The sequence below is a fragment of the Neophocaena asiaeorientalis genome, unplaced genomic scaffold, assembly GCF_003031525.2.
Source record: "Neophocaena asiaeorientalis asiaeorientalis breed wild unplaced genomic scaffold, Neophocaena_asiaeorientalis_V1.1 scaffold110, whole genome shotgun sequence".
In the NCBI taxonomy this organism is placed as follows: Eukaryota; Metazoa; Chordata; class Mammalia; order Artiodactyla; family Phocoenidae; genus Neophocaena; species Neophocaena asiaeorientalis.
Genome location: NW_020175053.1, coordinates 6,737,054 through 6,759,132, shown reverse-complemented (window position 1 = coordinate 6,759,132; position 22,079 = coordinate 6,737,054). Strand labels below are relative to the sequence as shown.

The 22,079-nt window shown below is 45.3% G+C and overlaps 1 protein-coding gene across 2 annotated transcripts in view; it reads right to left on the bottom strand.

Annotated features, from left to right (window-relative positions):
- DGCR2 (DiGeorge syndrome critical region gene 2) overlaps positions 1 to 22,079 on the bottom strand; it is a 72,903-nt gene that overhangs the window by 35,801 nt on the left and 15,023 nt on the right. For both annotated transcript variants that reach the window (XM_024763834.1, XM_024763835.1), the window contains exon 2: positions 2,013 to 2,135. In XM_024763834.1, coding sequence (XP_024619602.1) covers positions 2,013 to 2,135 — 123 coding nt within the window. The remainder of the gene's footprint in view (positions 1 to 2,012; positions 2,136 to 22,079) is intronic.

The following is a 22,079-nucleotide window of genomic DNA, read 5'->3' as shown; positions in this document are numbered from 1 at the left end:
CTTCCCACTCTGTACTTGTCTGTTCACATTCTTTATTGGGGCTTTTTGATAAAGGGGAGACCTTAATTTTAATCTGGTAAGACTGGTCGTTTCTATTTAAGAGTTAACATTTTTTTGTGACTTAAAAAAAACTTCCCTACCAAGGTCATAAAGGTATTCTCCTCTACGGTCTTCGAGGAGTTTTTCTTCAATTAATCTGAAACCGACACTGTTCATCAGGGATCTGATGGCATTCCTTTTGGACTCCATCCTTTGTCTAGTGACGGGTAATCCACTTCTGTCTCAAATCAAGTTTCTCTGGTCCATTTCTGGCAGCTCTTCTGTCTCACCAGCCAATCCCTGAGCCAACTGTGAAGGAAGCCTCAGCACTGGCAAGGCTGGTGTGTGCTTCTTTCTCTTCTTCAAAGTGGACCAATGATATTAGGACTTTATCCTTCCACGGGTTTTAGAACTGACTTGTCATATTTCCCAGAACACTGAATCCACAGATCAATATAAGAAGAACAGGCAGCTTTACCACACTGAACCTTCCTTGCTAAGAACACCCTGTCTCTTCTTATGCAAGTCTTCTTTAATGTCTCAATAAAGCTGTGAATTCTTCTCCAGTAAAACTTTTATATTCCCGTTTGTATCAGACATGGTTCACTCAAGAGAGCAGGGACCACATAGGTATTTCCAACACAAAGGGAATTTGTGCTTTCAAACAACTGACAAGGCTGGGGGTGCACAAAGAAAATGGGCCACCTCTAACCGTCAATGCCCCCTCTGTGCTGCAGCTGAGAGCGAGCAGGCCAGTCTGCCACCCACCGCTGAGCAGAAAATGCTGCCGGGACCACCACCACTCTGCAGCCCTGCCACGCTCCCACTGTCTGAGCCCACACACCCACACTGTGGCCAGGGGAAGAAGGGGCTCCCTACCTTCCACCTTCCAAATGCCACAGGAATGCATCTCAGGGGCTAAACAACACCAAAAGCCTCTGGCATGGGGTCTGGGCAAGACAGCTCCAGCCCCTGAAAGGCAGGGACTGTCCTGAAGGCCCAGACTGCATCAGGCACACCATCTGCTTTCTACCTCCCCAAAATACTGCTGAAATTACTGATCTACTGTGTCATCTTTTCCCATTTTCTTGGTCCCTGTGGTTTTACATATTTTGTACTCTTTTGTTCTCTTTTGTTATAATTTTAGCAGGCTTTTAGCAGGACAATGAAATAATTTCTTGTGGTCACTCAAGAAGTCCTGCAGTCCAAGTTCAAAAGCAGCCAGACCTAGCACGGCTAGGACTTTCCATGGATTTACTTAAACTTCACCACATCAGGGAGGTCACAGCTGAGACCCTGCCTGCACCCCGCACCCACAAAGATATTCAATGACTGGGTGGGCTCCCAGACACGGCCTGCCCTGGAGGCTCCCAGCCTGGCCGTCACTATCCCCAATGTCACCAAAAAGAGACACCTCAACCAGAGACATGCAAGAGATAGCCAAGCCAGAACAGGATCCAGGACGACCGGGAGGGGTCGCCTCTCAACAGTCACCTTCACAGGCAGATACTGTCCAACACCTCGAGCCGACACCCAGGTCTTCAGCGGATGAGTGTGTTATGTGTGTGTGTCACAGGCACACGCACACACCCTGGACCAAGCTGAGAGCCAGGGCTGCCATGAACACACTGCTCTTGGGGGCAACCCTCATCGAGGGGACGGGGGCAGAACTGAGCAAAGGAGCTGCAACTCAGATTTCGTGTGGCATCCACCCCTGTCTCCAGGGCCCAAGTGGGCAGGATGACAAGAGGGCCACGGCCGGTCACCAGGGCTGCCACACAGGGGCTCGCTGTGGGCAGCGGTGCCCCCAAATGTGGCCTCTTGGGTCCCCTCATGCCCCCCCATGGCCCTGGCCCTGCAACCGGCCGCACTGGGACCTGCAGCACTGGGCATGCATTTTTTAAAGAGACACAGAAAGAGAGAGGGAGGAGGGGAGGGCGGCCACCACACGCGTCCCCCGGCCTGACACTCACCTGGACAGTTGGCTTCATCACTCTCATCCTCACAGGTCACCAAGCCGTCACACTGCCAGGGGAGGGGGATGCACTGGATGGCGCCGCTGCGACAGGCAAACTGGCCTGGGTTGCACCGCAGCTCTGTGGGACCAAAGGCAAGAGGCCGTTGAGGATGCGGTGCCACCTGCACCTCTGAGCACACGGGGCAGGGGCGACACAGACACTGACCAGAAAGAGGTGCCAGCACGCTAGGTGAATGCAGGGGGAGAGGCCACCCCCACCCAGGGCCTCAGGCCACTGCCTGGATGACGTGGGGGCATGGGGCTCCCGAGGCTTCACAAGGTGCATAGGATGGCGCAGGAAGGGAGGAACAGGGGAGCCTGCCACGAACAGAGACCATGGGGAACGGGGGGAAGGTATTTTGAACTTAAGTTCGCATGTTGTATGGAGCAAAGGTGATTTAGCCAGTAAGCGACATTACAAGACCTGTGCTTTAAGGAAGTGGTTTCTGGAAGCAACTGTAATAGGGGACAGACAAAACACCGAGTAACTCAGTACCGAAGGGCCTGACTGAGGCCAGGTTCAGCCAGCTCCTGCCACCCGCCTGCCCTGGCTCTCAGGTATGCTATCAGCAGGCACGGCCGGGGAGAGACCATCCTTGGGGTAAGAGGGAACAATAACAATAACTAAAGCTCATCAGGGCCACAAAAGCACCTGTTCTCTGGATCCACACTGGAAACAACTTCTAATTCATGGGGCACTGGGTCAAGATGCAGAAGAGTCTTGCCTGGTTAGTGGGGAAAAATTAACTCTAGGCTGAATGCTGCCCTAGTCCTGACTAACCAAGATTAAAACGAAGAGCTGAAATGACCAAACTGTTTCCAAGTCACACCCTAAAACAAAGCTCAAGAATATTTATAGGTATATGCAGAAATATGCACAACTCAGAAAGTCAAAATTCATAGTCTGGGCTTCCCTGGTGGCGCAGTGGTTGAGAGTCCACCTGCCGATGCAGGGGACATGGGTTCGTGCCCCGGTCCAGGAAGATCCCACATGTCGCGGAGCGGCAAGGCCCGTGAGCCACTGCCGCTAAGCCTGTGCGTCCAGAGCCTGTGCTCTGCAACAGGAGAGGCCACAACAGTGAGAGGCCTGTATACCGCAAAAAAAAAAAAAATTCATAGTCTGCCATCCAATAAAAAAATTACCAGACATGCAAACAGGAAATTATGACCAAAATGAGGAGGAAAAAAATCAATCCAGAAATGGCAGAAATGACAGAAAAGATAAAAACATTAAGAATTATTATAACTGTATTGTAAATGTTGAAGAAGTTAGAGGAAAGATTAAACATGTTAAGTAGGGATATGGAAGACACAAAGAAAGAAACCTACTGTGAGAAATACAAACACACTGCACAAACAACAGAAACTCTATAAACAGAAAGAAAAGAAGGCTAGAAAAAATTGAATTGTGGCTCTGGGACCACTTCAAGCCACCCGAACACATGTACACGGAGGGGAAACAGAAAAATATTTGAAGAAGCAATGGCAGAAAAATTCCCTAATTTGATGAAAACTATAAACCCACAGATCCAAGTAGCTTGATGAACCGCAGACACAAGAAATAGAGAGAAAAATACTCCAGGGCACATCATAATCAAATTGCCTAAAACCAGCAAAAAGAGAAAAGTCTTAAAAGCAGATAAAAAAGACATGATGCACAGAAAAACAAAGTAAAGATGACAGCAGATTTCTCACTAGAAACAACACAAGCTGGAAGATGGTGGAACAACACTTCTCAGTTCTGAGAGGAAAAAAGAAAAGACTGCCAACCTGGAGGCACTTAAAGCAAATGCACACGTACTCCCTTGTGGGGTTTATAACCTGAGTGGAAGTAAAATTGTGACAACAGCAGCACAAAAGCCGGGAAGGGAGAAACTGAAGCATACCGTTTAAAGGCTCTAACACTACAGGTAAAGTGGTCTGTCCCATGAATGTGATAAGTTAAAGTTGAATATCACTAAACTAACACAAGAGCTACAGCAAATAAGCCAACGAGGAAGACAAAAGGAACAAAACATACTCAACTCAAAGGAAGAATAAACAAAGGGAAAAGGAAACAACAGTTGGCACAAATAGAAAACAAACGACAAAATGGCAGACTGTAATTAAATTTGCCTGACCAATAAACATATGGGGTGATCGAAACACCCTAATTAAAAGGCAGAATTTGTTACATAGGTAAAAAAAGCACGATGAAACTACATGTGTCTAAAAGAAACCCACTTTATATAAGGACACAAATAGGTGAATATGAAACAATGGAAAAAGATATGGCATGCTAACATGGATGAAAAGAGAGGGCTTCCCTGGTGGTGCAATGCTGTGTTGGGTCTTTGTTGCTGCGTGGGGGCTTTCTCTAGTTGCGGTGAGCGGGGACTACTCTTTGTTGTGGTGGGCATGCTTCTCATTGTGGTGGCTTCTCTTGTTGCGGGGCACGGGCTCCAGGTGCATGGGCTTCAGTAGTTGTGGCATGCGGGCTCAGTAGTTGTGGCTTGCGGGCTCTAGAGCGCAGGCTCAGTAGTTGTGGTGCACGGGCTTAGCTGCTCCGCGGCATGTGGGATCTTCCCAGACCAGGGCTCAAACCCGTGTCCCCTGCATTGGCAGGCAGATTCTTAACCACTGCACCACCAGGGAAGTCCCAGGGGTGGCTGTATTAATACCACACAAAGGAGACTTCAGGGCAAATAATATTACGATAAACGAAGAAGGTATTTAATAGTGATAAAGGACATAATAACCTTAAATGTCTCTGCATATATAGCAGAGCTTCAAATGAAGGAAAAACTGCTGTAACTGCTAATAGACAAATTCACAATCAACTTCAATCCCTTCTCTCAATAACTGATAGAACAAGCAGACAGAAAATCAGCAAGGATACAGACAACCTGAACAACACTATCAACCAGCTGGACCCAACCGACATTCACAGAAATCTCTGCCCAACTACAGCAGAATACACATTCTTTTCACATGCGTACAAAACACTGACCATAATAGATAAATATATGAGCCATAAAACAAATCTCAATACATTCATAAAGGTTCAAATTTAAGTGTGTTGTTTGATCACAATGGAATTAAATTAAAAATCAACAGCAGAAAGATGTCTGGGAAATCCCCCGACTATATAGAAAACTGACATTCTTCTAAAGAGCCTACGAGTCAAAGAGGAAATAAAAAGGGAGATTAGAAAGCATTTTAATTTAATGAAAATTTGTGAAATGCAACTAAAGCAGTTCACAGAGGCAAATGTATTGCATTAAATTTCTATATCAGGGGATTTCCCTGGTGGCGCAGTGGTTAAGAATCCACCTGCCAATGCAGGGGACACGGGTTCGAGCCCTGGTCTGGGAACATCCCACAAGCCGAGGAGCAACTAAGCCCGTGCACCACAACTACTGAAGCCCGAGCGCCTAGAGCCCATGCTCCACAACGAGAAGCCACTGCAATGAGAAGCCCATGCACCGCAATGAAGAGTAGCCCCTGCTCGCGGCAACTAGAGAAAGCCTAGCAACAAAGACCCAACACAGCTGTAAACAAACAAACAAATAAATAAGTTTTTAAAAATGCTTAAAATTCCTATATCAGAAAAGAAGAAAGGTCTCAAATCAATGACCTCAGCTGCCACTTTAAGAAATCAGAACATGGCTTCTCTGGTGGCGCAGTGGCTGAGAGTCCGCCTGCCGATGCAGGGGACACGGGTTCGTGCCCCAGTCCAAGAAGATCCCACATGCCGCGGAGTGGCTAGGCTCGTGAGCCATGGCCGCTGAGCCTGCGCGTCTGGAGGCTGTGCTCCACAACGGAGAGGCCAGAACTGCGAGAGGCCCGCGTACAGAGAAAAAAAAAAAAAGAGAACTTTCCGTTTCAAAAGACATTGTTAAAAGAATAAAAAGAAAAGTCCCATACTGGGAGAGAAGAACTGTAAATCACACATCTGATAAAGGATTTGTATCCAGAATATATAAAGAACTCTCATATTTCAATAAAAAGAAAACAACCCACCCAATTCTTAAAATAGGCAAAAGATTTTAATGGACAATTAACTAGGGAATTCCCTGGCAGTCCAGTAGTTAGGACTTGGTGCTCTCACTGCCAGGCTGCCAGGGCCCCAGGTTCAATCCCTAGTTGGAGACCTAAGATCCCACAAGCCTTGAGGCATGGCCAAAAAAAAAAAAAAAAAAAAAGAATGCACAATTGGGCTTCCCCGGTGGCGCGGTGGTTGCGAGTCCGCCTGCCCATGCAGGGGACATGGGTTCGTGCCGCGGTCTGGGAAGATCCCACATGCCGCGGAGTGGCTGGGCCCGTGAGCCATGGCCGCTGAGCCTGCACGTCCGGAGCCTGTGCTCCGCAACGGGAGAGGCCGCGGCAGTGAGAGGCCCGCTTACCGCAAAAAAAAAAAAAGAATGCACAATTAACCAAAGAAGATACAGATGGCAAAAACACATAAAAAGATGCTCAACATCATTACTCATTAAGGAAATGTAAATTAAAGTCCTGATGAGATACCATTACATATTAGAATGGCTAAAATGAAAAATGACGATACCAAGAGCTGACAATATGTGAGTTAACTAGAACTCTCCTACAGTGCTAGTGGGAATGTAAAAATGGTACAACTGCTGTGGAAAACAGTTTGACAGTTTCTAAAAGGCTGAATATATACCTACTATATGACACAGTCATTCCACTCCTAGGGATTTATCCAAGAGAAGTATATGACCATACAGAGACATATTCAGAGTAATATTATTTGCAATAGCCAAAAGCTGGAAACAACCCAAATGCCCCAAACAACTGAATGGATAAACAAACTGCAGTGGAGCCATACCATGGAATACTATTCAGCAGTAAAAAGGAGTGAACCACTGAGATGCAGCAACGTGTAAGACAAAAGAAGACCAAAACGAGCAGCCAGCTGCAGGCTGCAGTTTGCCAAACCCTGTTCTAGAGTTAAGTGTCGAAATAAATCTACCCATACCCAGCACCTAACACACGGACGTGCCCACTGAATGTCTGCCGAACTGAACTACTCTGTTCTTTAAGTCGCTAACGAAGTGTCATCAGTTCTGATATCCCCGGGAAGGTTCTTTCCCTTCCTGACTCACCTGCACAGTGCAGGGGCTGTTCAGAAAGCAATCCAACCTGTGAATCACTGGTTAACACATGTGAATTGCTCATTCAAAAAATATTTGCCAAGCACCACTTTGTGCTGGGCAACCCTCCAGGTGATTGTGCTAGTGTGGTCAATGGAGCAGGGAGAGTCAAGACATGACACAGCCTGCCTTGCATGCTGGGCGGGGAACAACACACAGTCAGCTGTTTACTGTGTCCGATGGGTCTCACTGGTATTACTCCAGCTGTAAATCAACATTCCCTTTCCTTTCTTCCTCAGTATCCTCTCGGGTCCCCTTGTAAAGCATCCAGCACAATTTCTGCCACATACAAAGCTGCTCAAAAATCGTCTCCCTGTCTTTTCACTACTGGGTTCACCAAGGTCCTGTCCCAGCCCCCTCTTGTGATGACTATCTCCTGGCTGGCTACTCTAGCCAATAGATTGTTGATGCTTTTTGAAATAATCCATGCCCTCACCATGTACATGCAAGGCCACAACACCAAAATACGAACTTCTTTCACACTAGTTCTCAAATCTTTTCATTTCAAAACCTTTTTATACTCTTAAAAATTCTGAGAACACCAAACATCTTTTGTTTATATGGGATACATCTATCAATATTTACTGTATTGAAATTAAAGCTGAGAAACTGTGTAAACACAAGCTTCCCAAGCATTTACTCAAAAGGTTTAAACACATAATAAACGCTGGAGAGGGTGTAGAGAAAAAGGACCCCTCCCACACTATTGGTGGGAGGTAAACTGGTGCAGTCACTATGGAGAACAGTATGGAGGTTCCTCAAAAACTAAAAATAGAGCTACCATATGATCCGGCAATCCCAATCCTGGGCATATATCTGGAGGAAACCATACTTTGAAATGATACATACACCCCAATGTTCACTGCAGCACTACTTACAATAGCCAGGACATGGAAGCAACCTAAATGTCCATCAACAGATGAATGGATAAAGATGTGGTACATATATACAATGGAATATTACTCAGCCATAAAAAAGAATGAAATAATGCCCTTTGCAGCAACATGGATGGATCTAGAGATTATCACACTAAGTGAAGTCAGACAAATAAAAACAAATACCATACGATACCACTTACATGTAGAATCTAAAAATGATACAAATGAACTTATTTAGAAAACAGAAACAGACTCACAGACTTAGAAAACAAACTTATGGTTACCAAAGGGGAAAGGTCAAGGGGAGGGATAAATTAAGAGGCTGGATTAACATATACACACTACCAGGACCTCCTGTATAGCACAAGGAACTCTACTCAATACTCTGTAATAACCTATATGTGAAAAGAATCTAAAAAGAATGGATGTATGTATAACTGAATCACTTTGCTGTACACCTGAAACTAACACTACATTGTAAATCACCTATACTCCAATATAAGAAAAAAAAAAGCTTAAACACAGAGTTACTATAGGAGCTAGCAATCCCACTCCTAGGTATGTGTCCAAGAGAACTGAATGCCAGGACTCACAGACACCTATCCTCTGATGCTCACAGCAGCATGACTCACCAGAGCCAAGAGGAGGAACACCCCAGGTGTCCAGCAACAGATGATGGATAAACAAGCTGTGGCCTGTCCATACAATGGAATATTACTGGGTCATAAAAAGGAAGCAAATTCTGACACATGCTAAAATGTGGATGAACCTTGAGGACATTATACTCAGTGAAACAAGCCAGACACAGGAGGACAAGTACACGTACATGAAGTCCCTGGAGCAGTCAAATCCACAGAGACATAAAGTGGAAGAGGTTGCCAGGGGCTGGGGGTTGGGGATGGGAGCTTTTGTCTGATGGGGACAGAGTTTCAGTTTGGGAAGATGAAAAAGTTCTGGAGATGAATGGCAGTGACGGCTGCACACTACTGCCAATGTACTCATACTGACCTGTACACTTAAGATGGTTAAAGTGGTAAACCTGATGTCATGTGAATTTTACCACAATTTTTAAAAACCCTTTAAAAGAAAGGAGAGGGCTTCCCTGGTGGCGCAGTGGTTGAGAGTCTGCCTGCCGATGGAGGGGACGCGGGTTCGTGCCCTGGTCCGGGAAGATCCCACATGCCGCAGAGCGGCTGGGCCTGTGAGCCATGGCCGCTGAGCCTGCACGTCCGGAGCCTGTGTTCCGCAATAGGAGAGGCCACAACAGTGAGAGGCCCGCGTACCGCAAAAGAAAAAGAAGAAGAAAGGAGAGATAGAATAAATAAATAAATGAATGAATGAAAAGAGAGAGAATCCCAAGCACATATCCCACTGGCCATCACATCAGGTAGCCTCCGGAAATAGCACTCCACACCTGTGAGAGAGGGAGAGGGAGGCAGACGACCCCTTGGTGCTGTCATGAAAATCATCTGACCTCTTGGAATCCTAGAAACCCCAGCCACACGGTGAGAGCTGCTTTTTTTTTTTTAATTATTTATTTATTTATTTTAATCTTTGGCTGCACTGGGTCTCCATTGCTATGCGCGGGCTTTTCCTCTAGCTGCGGCGAGTGGGGACTACCCTTCGTTGTGTGCACTGGCTTCTCACTCCGGTGGCTTCTCTTGTGAAGCATGGGCTCTAGGAGCATGGGCTCAGTAGTTGCGGCTCACAGGCTCTAGAGTGTGGGCTCAGTAGTTGTGGCTCACGGGCTTAGTTGCTCTGCGGCATGTGGGATCTTCCCGGACCAGGGCCCGAATCTGTGTCCTTCGCATTGGCAGGCGGATTCTCAACCACTGCGCCACCAGAGAAGCCCAGAGCTACTGCTTTAACCACGCAATGTCTGGGGCCTAGAGGACTCGTGCCCCGTAGAAATGTCATGTCTCTGCAGTACAGGTGCTTTCTCTAGATTCAATTTCTTCTTAGTCAGCAAGTCTCGGCCTCATTTTAAATTATGTAAAGTGAGCTGTCTCAGGTTTCTGTGTGAAATTTAGTACATGGCCTAAATTGTCTGGAACTGATTTCCTCTCACCATTTACCCACAAAGAAATAGAGGAAGGGACTTACATGGCACACCAGTAGTTAGGACTCTGTGCTTTCACTGCCCGGGACCGGGTTCAATCTCTGGTCAGGGAACTAAGATCTCACATGCCATATGGCGCGGCCAAAAAAAAAAAAAAAAAAAGAAAGAAATAGAAGGGGCCTTCCCTGGTGGCACCGGTGGTTAAGAATCCACCTGCCGGGCTTCCCTGGTGGCGCAGTGGTTGAGAGTCTGCCTGCCGATGCAGGGGACATGGGTTCGTGCCCCGGTCCGGGAAGATCCCACATGCCATGGAGTGGCTGGGCCCATGAGCCATGGCCGCTGAGCCTGTGCGTCCGGAGCCTGTGCTCCGCAATGGGAGAGGCCACAACAGTGAGAGGCCCGCGTACCGCAAAAAAAAAAAAAAAAAAAAACCATCTGCCAATTCAGGGGACACGGGTTCGAGCTCTGGTCCTGGAAGATCCCACATGCCGCGGACTAAGCCTTTGCACTACAACTACTGAGCTTGTGCTCTAGAACCCAAGTGCCACAACTACTGAAGCCCAAGCGCCTAGAGCCCGTGCTCCGCAACAAGAGAAGCCACCGCAATGAGAAGCCCGCACACCACAATGAAGAGTAGCCCCCGCTTGCCGCAACTAGAAAAAGCCTGTGCACAGCCACGAAGACCCAACGCAGCCAAAAACAAATACATAAACTTACTAAAAAAGAGAAAGGGAGGAAGATGGCATACAGCAGAAGCCCATCACTTGGGAAATCAAAACTCAGCCCATAAGTGCAGGAGCGGGTTGGGGCCCCTCTCCCCAGCCACCACGGCGATCCGTAGGCCTAGCCCTAGGCTACCCGGCCTCCCCAACATGGTTCGCACATGCTTCCCCAGAAAGAGCTCAGGGTGGGGCCCAGTGGGTGCTGGGCAGCGCTGCGCAGGGCTAGAAGGCATGGCGCCTGGGCATGAGGGCCGCCGGTCCCTGCTAACAAGTGCTGACAACGCAGAGAAGTCAGATGCAGATCCGCGGGTCACCCTGCAAGGCGGGCCCCCTGCAGAGGGCTCACCTGAGTCCCGAGATCAGAGGCTGAGAATAAGGGGCCTGAACCCCCAGTGACAACAGGGAAGGCCCTGGGCTGCCACGATCAGGGAAGGTGGGGCATGTGCCCTGGAGGGAGCCCTGTGTGGCTGGGCCCAGCGGGACACATGAACCAAAGGGACCAAGTGGCTTCACGGTCACGCTGTGAGGAGCCACGGAGGAGTAGCCCCAGAACACCCATGGCAGCAGGGCCTGGGAAGCCGTTCTAGAACCAGCTGTGATTACATCAGCAACTCCCACCTTCCCGACGGGTTCCAAGTGCCACTTGCCCTTTCAGGAGGCAAAGGGCCACCTCTAGCCTTCCTCCGGCACCCCCTCCTCCCATGTTCTTGCGAACCCTGACTCAGCTATTCCCATGGCTCCCCCTATAGCACCCCTGGCCCGTTCCCAGTGGTTCCCAGTCGCTATCACTTCACGGCTCCAGCAGGTTCCTGGCATGATATACAGGGAGATGAGCTTTGAAAGAGGCCCCAGGGACCTGTCCCGAGACAAACCACAGGCCTCAGCTCCCGGACTGCAGTGAAGCCCCTTGTCAGCCAAGACCCCTACTCCACCTTGCTTGGCTCCATCCCCTCCTGTGGGTGGTGGACACGAGGCCCCAAGGAGGTGGCCGGCTGCACAGCTTCATGTGTGTCCTCCATCCCCTGGAATGACTCCGGGGCCCTCTGAGGAGGAACATGCTCTTGGAGGGACCTGCCCGGGGAAAGGGGTCAGGCCCAGGGCTCTGAACGGTGCGGTGCCCCATCAAGGCCCCATGGACAGGAGGCCTGGGCATCCCTAGGCTCAGGCAGACGCCAGGGTCACAGCAGGAGGGACACTGGCATCTGATCTTCAAGCCGCAAGGCGCTCAGAGACCAGCTGCCTGTGACCCTCAAGCCCAAGGGCCCAGAGTTCTAGAGCGAGCCGGAGGCGTGTGACTCAGGGCAAACTATAGACTGAAGTGTTACCAGTGGGGTTTAAAGGCAGGCCAGACACCCCGCTGCTTATGCTATCCCAGCCTCGGCCACCTGGCTCCCTCAGCAGAAGGGCTGACCCACCTGACCTGTCCCCTGTCGGGCTGGCACAGCAGGATAGGACCCAGATCCCCAGCTCCGAAGCCAGCACAGCTAAGCGGAATCCGGGCAGGAATCACAGCCGCCCTGCCAGGATGCTCTGCACTCTGATGTGGGGTGTGACTAACCCATTGTCCTTCAGAGGGTTGGGTCCAAATTTTCTGATTCTGACCCATATTCTCTCTGTTAAGACAGAAGTCAGAGGACTCATGAAATGCAGCGCCTCCGTAGAGGTCAGCCCCACAAAACCCCAGGGTACCAGGGCTGCCTGTCTGCCAACGGGACCCACAGAGTCAGGGGTGCACCAAAGCACTGTGAACATGAAAAGGCTCCTGTGGTGGTTTCAAAATACGTCCACTGATGCTTTGATGTGCCTCCCTACCACCAGGGGCTCCCCAGTCACTGTGACCTTCAAACCCTTCACTGAGCCAGGGCCAGGCTCCCCCTCACTCAGCCTACCTGAGGGAGAGAAGACGCCCCCTGCTTCCCGGCACCTGCCTGCCCCAGGGGAGCGGCAGCCACTCCCGCCCATCAGCTGAGGAGTCACAAGGCTGGACATTGCCCCCCCCAGCATAAAGTGACAAGGCCGAAGTTCAGTGTTGATTTCTCATAAATAACAAGCACGTTCTACATCCAGGAGGTGAAGTGACCATCACCTGCAACCTTCTCTCCTTGGACACTGCCCAACCAAGACACTGGCTGGTCTGCTCTGCCTGCCCTTCCCTATGAGTCTCCTCAGTGGATGCTCGGGAAAGAAGGCCTAGCTGCAAGTGAGTGAGCCTAGAAGAGGAGGGGAGACCCCAGGAAAAGGACGGGACCAGAGAGGAGAGGCAGGATCACCACGCATTTCTACTGAACCAACAGCACCTCAAGGAACGAACAGCAACCAGCAACAAGTCTACACTTTACGAGGGCTGGGTGCAGGGGAGGGAGGGAGGGGTATACTTGGGAGGGAGACCAGGGCAAAGGGGTGGGCAGAACTGGAGTAACAGCATCCGCCTCTGACAGAACATCCACTAGCAGCTTCATCCAACACTCATGCCACACATTTTTTACTTTTATTTTTTTCTTCCGGTTTTATTGAGATATAATGACAAACAGCACTGTATAAGTTTAAGGAGTGCACCGTAATGATCTGACTTACAGACATCGTGAAATGATTATCACAGTTAAGTTTAGTGAATATCAATCATCTCATATAGATACAAAATTAAAGAAGCAGAGACATTTTTTTCCTTGTGATGAGAACTGTTATGGTTTATTCTCTTAATGACTTTCCTATATAACACACAGCAGTCTTAATTCTATTTATCATGTTGTACATTACATCCTGAGCACTTATTTATCTTACAACTGGAAGTTTTTACCTTTCGACTGCCTTCATCCAATTCCCCCTCCTCCCCCAACCCCCGCCTCTGGTAACCACAAATCTGATCTCTTTTCTCTGAGTTTATTTTTTGAAGTATGACTGACCTACAACGCTATGTTAGTTTCCATTATATAACATAGTGATTCTATATTTCTATACACTTCAAATGATCACAACTCCAGCTACCATCTGTCACCATGCAAAGTTATTATAATATTATTGACCATATTCCCTATGTTGTATATTTCATACCTGTGAACCAATTACATTGCAACTGTAAGTTTGTACCTCTTAATCTCCCTCACCTATTTCTTTCCTTCCCCCACCCCTCCCCTCTGCAACCACCTGCTTCTTCTCTGTATCTATAACTCTGTTTCTGTTTTGTTACACTTGTTTGTTTTGTCTCTTTTTAAATTTTTATTTATTCATTTACTTATTTATTTATTTGGCTGTGCTGGGTCTTAGTTGCAGCACGTGGCACCTATGTTGCGGCATGCAGGATCTTTAGTTGCAGCATGCAGGATCTTTAGTTGCAGCATGCAGGATCTTTGGTTGTGGCATGCGGGATCTTTAGTTGCAGCATGCGGGATCTAGTTCTCTGACCAGGGATCGAACCTGGACTTCCTGCATTGGGAGGGCAGGGTCTTAACCGCTGGACCACCAGGGAAGTCCCTCTTTTCTTTTTTTTTAGATTCAACATATAAGTGCAATCATACAGTATTTGTCTTTCTCTGACTTATTTCAATTAGCATAAGACCCTCTAGGTACATCCACGTTGATACAAATGGCAAGATTTTACTCTTTTTATGACTGAGTAATATCCCACTGCATATATATACCACATCTTCTTTATCTACTCATCAACTGATGGGCACACTTAGGTTGCTTTCATATCCTGGCTATTGTATACAATGCTGCAATAAACATAGGCGTGCATATATCTCTTTTACTTAGTATTTTCATTTTCTTCGGATAAATACCAAGGAGTGGAACTGCTGCACCGTATATGGTGGTTTTATTTTTAACTTTTTGAGGACTCTCCATACTGTTTTCCATAGTGACTGCACCAATTTACATTCCCACCAACAGTGCACGGAGGTTCCCTTTTCTGCACATCTTTGCCAACACTTGTTGTCTTTTTGATGACAGCCATTCCGACAGCTGTGAGGTGATATCTCATTGTGGTTTTGAATTGCATTTCACTGATGATTAGTGGTGTTGAGCATCTTTTCATGTGCCTGTTGGCCATCTGTATGTTTTCTTTGGAAAAACATCTATTCACATCTCTGCCCATTTTTAAATGTTTATTCTTTTTTGTGACTGTAAATGGGACTGTTTTCTTAATTTCTCTGACAGTTCAGTGTTAGTGTATAAAAATGCCACAGATTTCTGTATATTAATTTTGTATCCTGCAACTTTACAAAATTCATTGATGATCTCCTGCAGTTTTTTGGTGGCGTCCTTAGAATTTTCTATGTGTAGTATCATGTCATCTGCAAACAGTGACAGTTTTACTTCTTCCTTTCCAATTTGGATTCCTTTTATTTCTTCTTTTTCCTTCTTCTTCTTTTTTGGCCATGTCATGCGGCATGCGGGATCTAAGTTCCCTGACCAGGGATGGAACCCGGGCCCCCTGCATTGGGAGCACAGAGTCTTAACCACTAGACCGCCAGGGAAGTCCCTATTCCTTTTTTTTTTTTTTTTGTTTGTTTTGTTTTTTTTTTTTTTTTTTTTTTTTTTTTTTTTTTTTTTTTTAATTTCTTTGTCTTGTCTGATTGCTGTACCTAGGACTTCCATTACTCTGCTGAATAAATAGTGGCAAGAGTGGGCATCCTGTCTTGTTCCTGATCTCATAGGAAATGCTTTCAGCTTTTCACTGTTGAGAATGATGTTAGCTGTGGACTTGGTATATATGGTCTTTATTATGTTCAGGTATGTCTCTTCTATACCTACTTTGTTGGGAGTTTTTTAAAATTACAAACGGATGCTGAATTTTGTCAAAAGTTTTTCCACATCTATTGAGATGACATTTTTATTCTTTAATTTGTTAATGTGGTACACATCACATTGATTGATTTGTGGATAGTGAACCATCCTTGCATCACTGGGAGAAATCCTACTTGATTGTGGGGATTTTAATGTATTGTTTTTTTTATTTTTTTAAATTTAATTTTTTAAATTTTTGGCTGTGTTGGGTCTTCATTGCTGCGCACAGGTTTTCTCTAGTTGTGGGGAGCGGGGGCTACTCTTTGTTGCAGAGCATGGGCTCTAGGCACGCAGGCTTCAGCAGTTGCAGCATGCGGGCTCAGTAGTTGTGGCACGCGGGCTCTAGGGCATGCGGGCTTCAGTAGTTGTGGCTCACTGGCTCTAGAGCGCAGGCTCAGTAGTTGTGGCACATGGGCTTAGTTGCTTCCCAGACCAGGGATCAAATCTGTGTCCCCTGCACTGGGCAGGTGGATTCTTAACCACTGTGCCACCAGGGAAGTCCGGGATTTTAATGTATTGTTGAATTCGGTTTGCTAATATTTTGTTGAGGATTTTGGCATCTATGTTCATCAATGATATTGGAATGTAATTTTCTTTTTTTGTGATATCTTTGTCTGGTTTTGGTATCAGGGTGATGCTGGCCTCACAGAATGAGTTCAGAAGTGTTCCTCTCTGTAATTTTTTTGAATAGTTTGTGAAGGAAAAATATTAACTCTTCTCTAAATGGCTGGTAGAATTCACCTGTGAAGCCATCTGGTCCTGGACTTTTGTTTGTTGGGAGTTTTTTTTTTTTTTTGCGGTACGCAGGCCTCTCACCGTTGTGGCCTCTCCCGTTGCAGAGCACAGGCTCCGGACGCGCAGGCCCAGCGGCCATGGCTCATGGGCCCAGCTGCTCCACGGCATGTGGGATCTTCCCGGACCGGGGCACGAACCCGTGTCCCCTGCATCGGCAGGCGAACTCTCAACCACTGCGCCACCAGGGAAGCCCGGGAGTTTTTTTTTTTTACTTACTGATTCAATTTCATTACTGGTAATTGGTCTGTTCATATTTTCTATTTCTTCCAGGTTCAGTCTTGGGAGATTTTACATTTCTAGGAATTTGTCCATTTCTTCTAGGTTGTCCATTTTATTAGCATATAATTGTTCATAGTAGTCTTTTATGATCCTTTGTATTTCTGTGGTATCAATTGTAATGTCTCCCTTTTCATTTCAGATTTTATTTGGGCCCTCTCTCTTTCCTACTGATGAGTCTGGCTAAAGGTTTACCAATTTTGTTTAGCTTTTCAAAAACCCAGCTCTTAGTTTCATTGATATTTTCTATTGTTTTTTAGTCTCTATATTTTATTTATTTATTTATTTTTTTTTTTTGGCGGTACGCGGGCCTCTCACCGTTGCGGAGCACAGGCTCTGGACGCACAGGCTCAGCCGCTCCGCGGCACGCGGGATCCTCCCAGACCGGGGCACGAACCCGCGTCCCCTGCACCGGTTTCATTTCAGATTTTATTTGGGCCCTCTCTCTTTCCTACTGATGAGTCTGGCTAAAGGTTTACCAATTTTGTTTAGCTTTTCAAAAACCCAGCTCTTAGTTTCATTGATATTTTCTATTGTTTTTTAGTCTCTATATTTTATTTATTTATTTATTTTTTTTTTTTGGCGGTACGCGGGCCTCTCACCGTTGCGGAGCACAGGCTCTGGACGCACAGGCTCAGCCGCTCCGCGGCACGCGGGATCCTCCCAGACCGGGGCACGAACCCGCGTCCCCTGCACCGGCAGGCAGACTCCCAACCACCGCGCCACCAGGGAAGCCCTATATTTTATTTATTTATGCTCTGATCTTTCTTTCTTTCTACTAACTTTGGGTTTTGTTCTTCTTTTTCTAGTTTCTTTACATTGTTTGAGATTTTCTTATTTCCTGAGGTAGCTTATATCATTATAAACGTTCAGAACTGCTTTTGCTGTATCCTATAGATTTTGGATCATTGTGTTATTTTTTATTTATTTATTTATTTTTGGCTGCATCAGGTCTTAGTTGCAGCACGCAGGATCTTTTGCTGCAGTGTGTGGGCTTCTCTCCAGTTTTGGCGCACGAGCTCCAGATCACATGGACTCTGTAGTTGCAGCACACAGGCTCTCTAGTTGTGGTGCACAGGCTTAGTTGCCCCACGGCATGTGGGATCTTAGTTCCCCAGCCAGGGATCGAACCCACATCCCCTGCATTGGAAGGTGGATTCTTAACCACTGGACCACCAGGGATGTCCCTGGATCACTGTGTTTTTGTTTTCATTTATCTCCAGGAATTTAACACTTTTATTTCTTCAATGATCCATTGGTTGTTTAGCAGTATATTGTTTAGCCTCCACATGTTTGTGTTTTTTGTATTTTTTCTTGTAGTTGATTTCTAGTCTCATAGTTTTGTGGTAGAAGAAGATGCTTGATATGATTTCAGTCTTCTTAAATTTACTGAGACTTGTCTTGTGGCCTGGCATATGGTCTATGCTAGAAAATGTTCCATGTGCACTTGAAAAGAATGTGTGTTCTGCTGCTTTCAGATGGAATGTTCTATATAGGTCTATTAAGTCCATCTGTCTAATGTGTTGTTTAATGTTGTTTAAGACCAGTGTTTCCTTACTGATTTTCCTTCTGGATATCTTTCCATTAATGAAAATGGGATGTTAAAATTCCCTACTATTATTGTGTTACTATCAATGTCACCCTTTATGCTGTTTTATGTACTTAGGTTGCTCCTATGTATATATATATATTGTTTAAGACTTTTTTTTTTAAATGTGGACTGAATTTTTAAAGTCTTTATCGAATTTCTTACAATATTGCTTCTGTTTTATGTTTTGGTTTTTTGGCCCTGAGGCATGTGGGATCTTACCTCCCTGACCAGGGACCGAACCCGCATCCCCTGCATTGGAAGGCGAAGTGTTAACCGCTGGACCGCCAGGGAAGTCCCTGGGTGCATGTATATTTACAATTGTTATATTTTATTCTTGGATTGATCCCTTATTATGTAATATCCTGTCTGTCACTTCTTCCAATCTTTGTTTTAAAGTGTATTTTGTCTGATGTAAGTATTGCTACCTCAGTTTTCTTTTCATTTCCATTTGCATGAAATACCTTCTTCTATCCCCTCACTTTCAGTCTGTGTGGCTTTACATGTGAGGTGAGTTACCTTTAGGCAGCATATATATGGGTCTTATTTTGTGCATCCACTCAGCTACTCTCTGTCTTTTGATTGGAGTATTTAGTCCATTTACATTTAAAGTAATTATTCATATGCACCTGCTTAATTGCCATTTTGTTGACTGTCTTTGAGCTGTTTTTTTTTGAGCTGTTTTGTAGTTCTTTTTTGTTCCTTTCTTCTTCTTTTGCTCTATTCCCTTGTGATTTGATGAATCTTTCATGTTATATTTGGATTCTTTTCTCTTTTTTTGTGTGTGTATTTATTACAGGTTTTTGGTTAGTGGTTATCACGAGGTTTATAGATATAGTTAGATAGATACATACATAGATAGATATGATTATTGTAAACTGCTGATCTCGAGTTCAAATGCATTCTAACCTGCATTTTTACTGCCCACCCCTGCACAAAGTTTACTGGTTTGACATCATATTTTATATCTTTTTGTTTTGTGTATCCCTTTACTTATGATGGATACAGGTGATTTTACTACTTTTGTCTTTTAACCTTCCTACTGGCTTCATACGTGGTTGATTTACTACTTTTACTGTGTATTTCTTTTTACCAATTAGATTTTTCCTTTCATTATTTTCATATTTCTAGTTGTGGTCTTTTATTTTCCACTAGAGAAGTCCCTTTAACATTTTTTGTAAAGCTGGTTTGATGGTGCCGAACTCTTAGTTTTTACTTGGCTGTTAATGTTTTGATCTCACCATGAAATCTGATGAAAGCCTTGCTGGTTTGCAGAACTGGAGTGAGAGCTATCTCACATCTTATGTAACATATATCAGCAATTTCATACAACACTCAAAACGTATTCTGAGACAGCCATGGTATAGTATAGCCAGTACATCTCAAGAGAAACAACAGCTATAGCAAAATCAGATTCTTGAAAGTTCATTTTGCATGTGCCAAGCAGTGTATAAAGTGCTTCGAATACATTTTTACATTTAAATCCTTAAGACAAACCCATTAGCTCCTTCAAACAACAGAGCCTTGTGCCTCCAGGGGGCCAGGTACTGTGCTGGATGCAAGCGAGAACAGAAGGAGAAGTACAAGGTCTCTGCCCTCACAGAGCTCAAAGTCTAGTAAGGAGGCAGATCTTCCCAACCATGGAGTAGGCAAAGATTACCATAAAAGAAAAAACTGATAAATTGGACTTCTTCAAAATTCACAATTTCTCTGATCAAAAGCTCAGTAAAGATACCTAGTTCAATGGAACAGAACACAGAGCCCAGAAGTAAACCCACACTAATGTGGCCAATTGATTTTTGACAAAGGTACAAAGACAATTCAATAGAGAAAGAATAATATCTCAGTAAGTGGTAGTGAAACAGTTGGAAATCCACATATCAAAAAATGAAGCTCAACTCACAGACATACAAAACAAAATTATGGTTACCAAAGGGGAAAGGGGTGGGGGGCGGGAGGGATAAATTAGGAGTTTGGGATTAACAGATACACACTACTATATATAAACTAGGTAAACAACAAGGACCTATATATAGCATAGGAAACTATATTCAGTATCTTGTAATAACCTACAATGGAAAAGAATCTGAAAAAGAATATATATGTAATATAAATATATGTATAAACATATGTAACTATAAATACATATACATATCTGAATCACTCTGCAGTACACCTGAAACTAACACAACAGTGTAAATCAACTATACTTCAAAAAATAAAAAATCCCAGTGTTCTACCACTCAAAAAAACAAAACAACAACAAAAACAAAAACCCCAGAAAAACAAAACTCAACCCATACCTTAATATTAACCCAAAACAGATCAAGGACTTAAATATAAAACCTAACACTATAAAACTTCTAGGAGAAAATATAAGAAAATCTTTGTGAACCTGCGTTAGGCAAAGAGTGCTTACATTCATCACCAAGAAGAAAAATTATTATAAACTGGACTTTACCAGAAGACAAGTGGTTGCCAGGTGGGACCTCAAGGCAGAGGAGGCACTGACCACAAGGTGCACAAGGGAACTATGGGGGGACAGAAGTGTGTTCCGCATCCTGAGTGTGGTGCTGGTTACATTTGTCAAAGCTCAAAGAATGATATACAGGAAGAGTGAATTTTAGTGTACTAAACAAATAAACAGATGTTTTTAAAAGTACAGTTAAGCAAATGAATGGGTAAGTCACTGACAGAAAATATCTGCAACACATCTAAGAACTTTTGTATATCTGGAATACAAAAAGAACTTGTACAACTCAACAATAAATATAAATAACGAAAAGGCAAAAAACCTCATACCAGTGAGCAAAATATTTGAAGAAATACCTCTCCAAAGAAGATAAATGAATGGTTAAAAAGGACATGAAAAAGGACTTCCCAGGTGGTCCAGGGGTTAAGACTCTGTGCTTCCACTGCAGGGAGCATGGGTACAATTCTTGGCTGGGAAACTAAGATCCCGCATGCCGTGTGGCATGGCCAAATTAAAAAAAAAAAAAAAAAAAGACATGAAAAACTTCTCAACATCATTACTCACAGGGAAATGCAATTAAAAAGAACCACCTGGGCTTCCCTGGCGGCACAGTGGTTGAGGGTCCACCTGCCAATGCAGGGGACACGGGTTCGTGCCCCGGTCCGGGAAGATCCCACATGTCACGGAGCGGCTGGGCCCATGATCCATGGCCACTATGCACCACAGTGTTCACTGCAGCACTATTTACAATAGCCAGGACATGGAAGGAACCCAGGTGTCCATTGACAGATGAATGGATAAAAAAATATGGCACGTGTATACAATGGAATATTACTCAGACATAAGAAGAAACGAAATTGAGTTATTTGTAATGAGCTGGATGGACCTAGAGTCTGTCATACAGAGTGAAGTAAGTCAGAAAGAGAAAAACAAATACCATACGCTAACACACATATATGGAATCTAAAAAAAAAAGGGTACTGATGAACCTAGGGGCAGGACAGGAATAAAGACGCATACGTCGAGATTGGACTTGAGGACGTGGGGAGGGGGAAGGGTAAGAGAGTAGCACTGACATATATACACTACCAAATGTAAAATAGATAGCTAGTGGGAAGCAGCTACATAACACAGGGAGATCAGCTCGGTGCTTTGTGTCCACCTAGAGGGGTGCGATAGGGAGTGTGGGAGGGAGACGCAAGAGGGAGGGGATACGGGGATATATGTATACATATAGCTGATTCACTGTTATACAGCAAAAACTAACACAACATTGCAAAGCAATTATACTCCA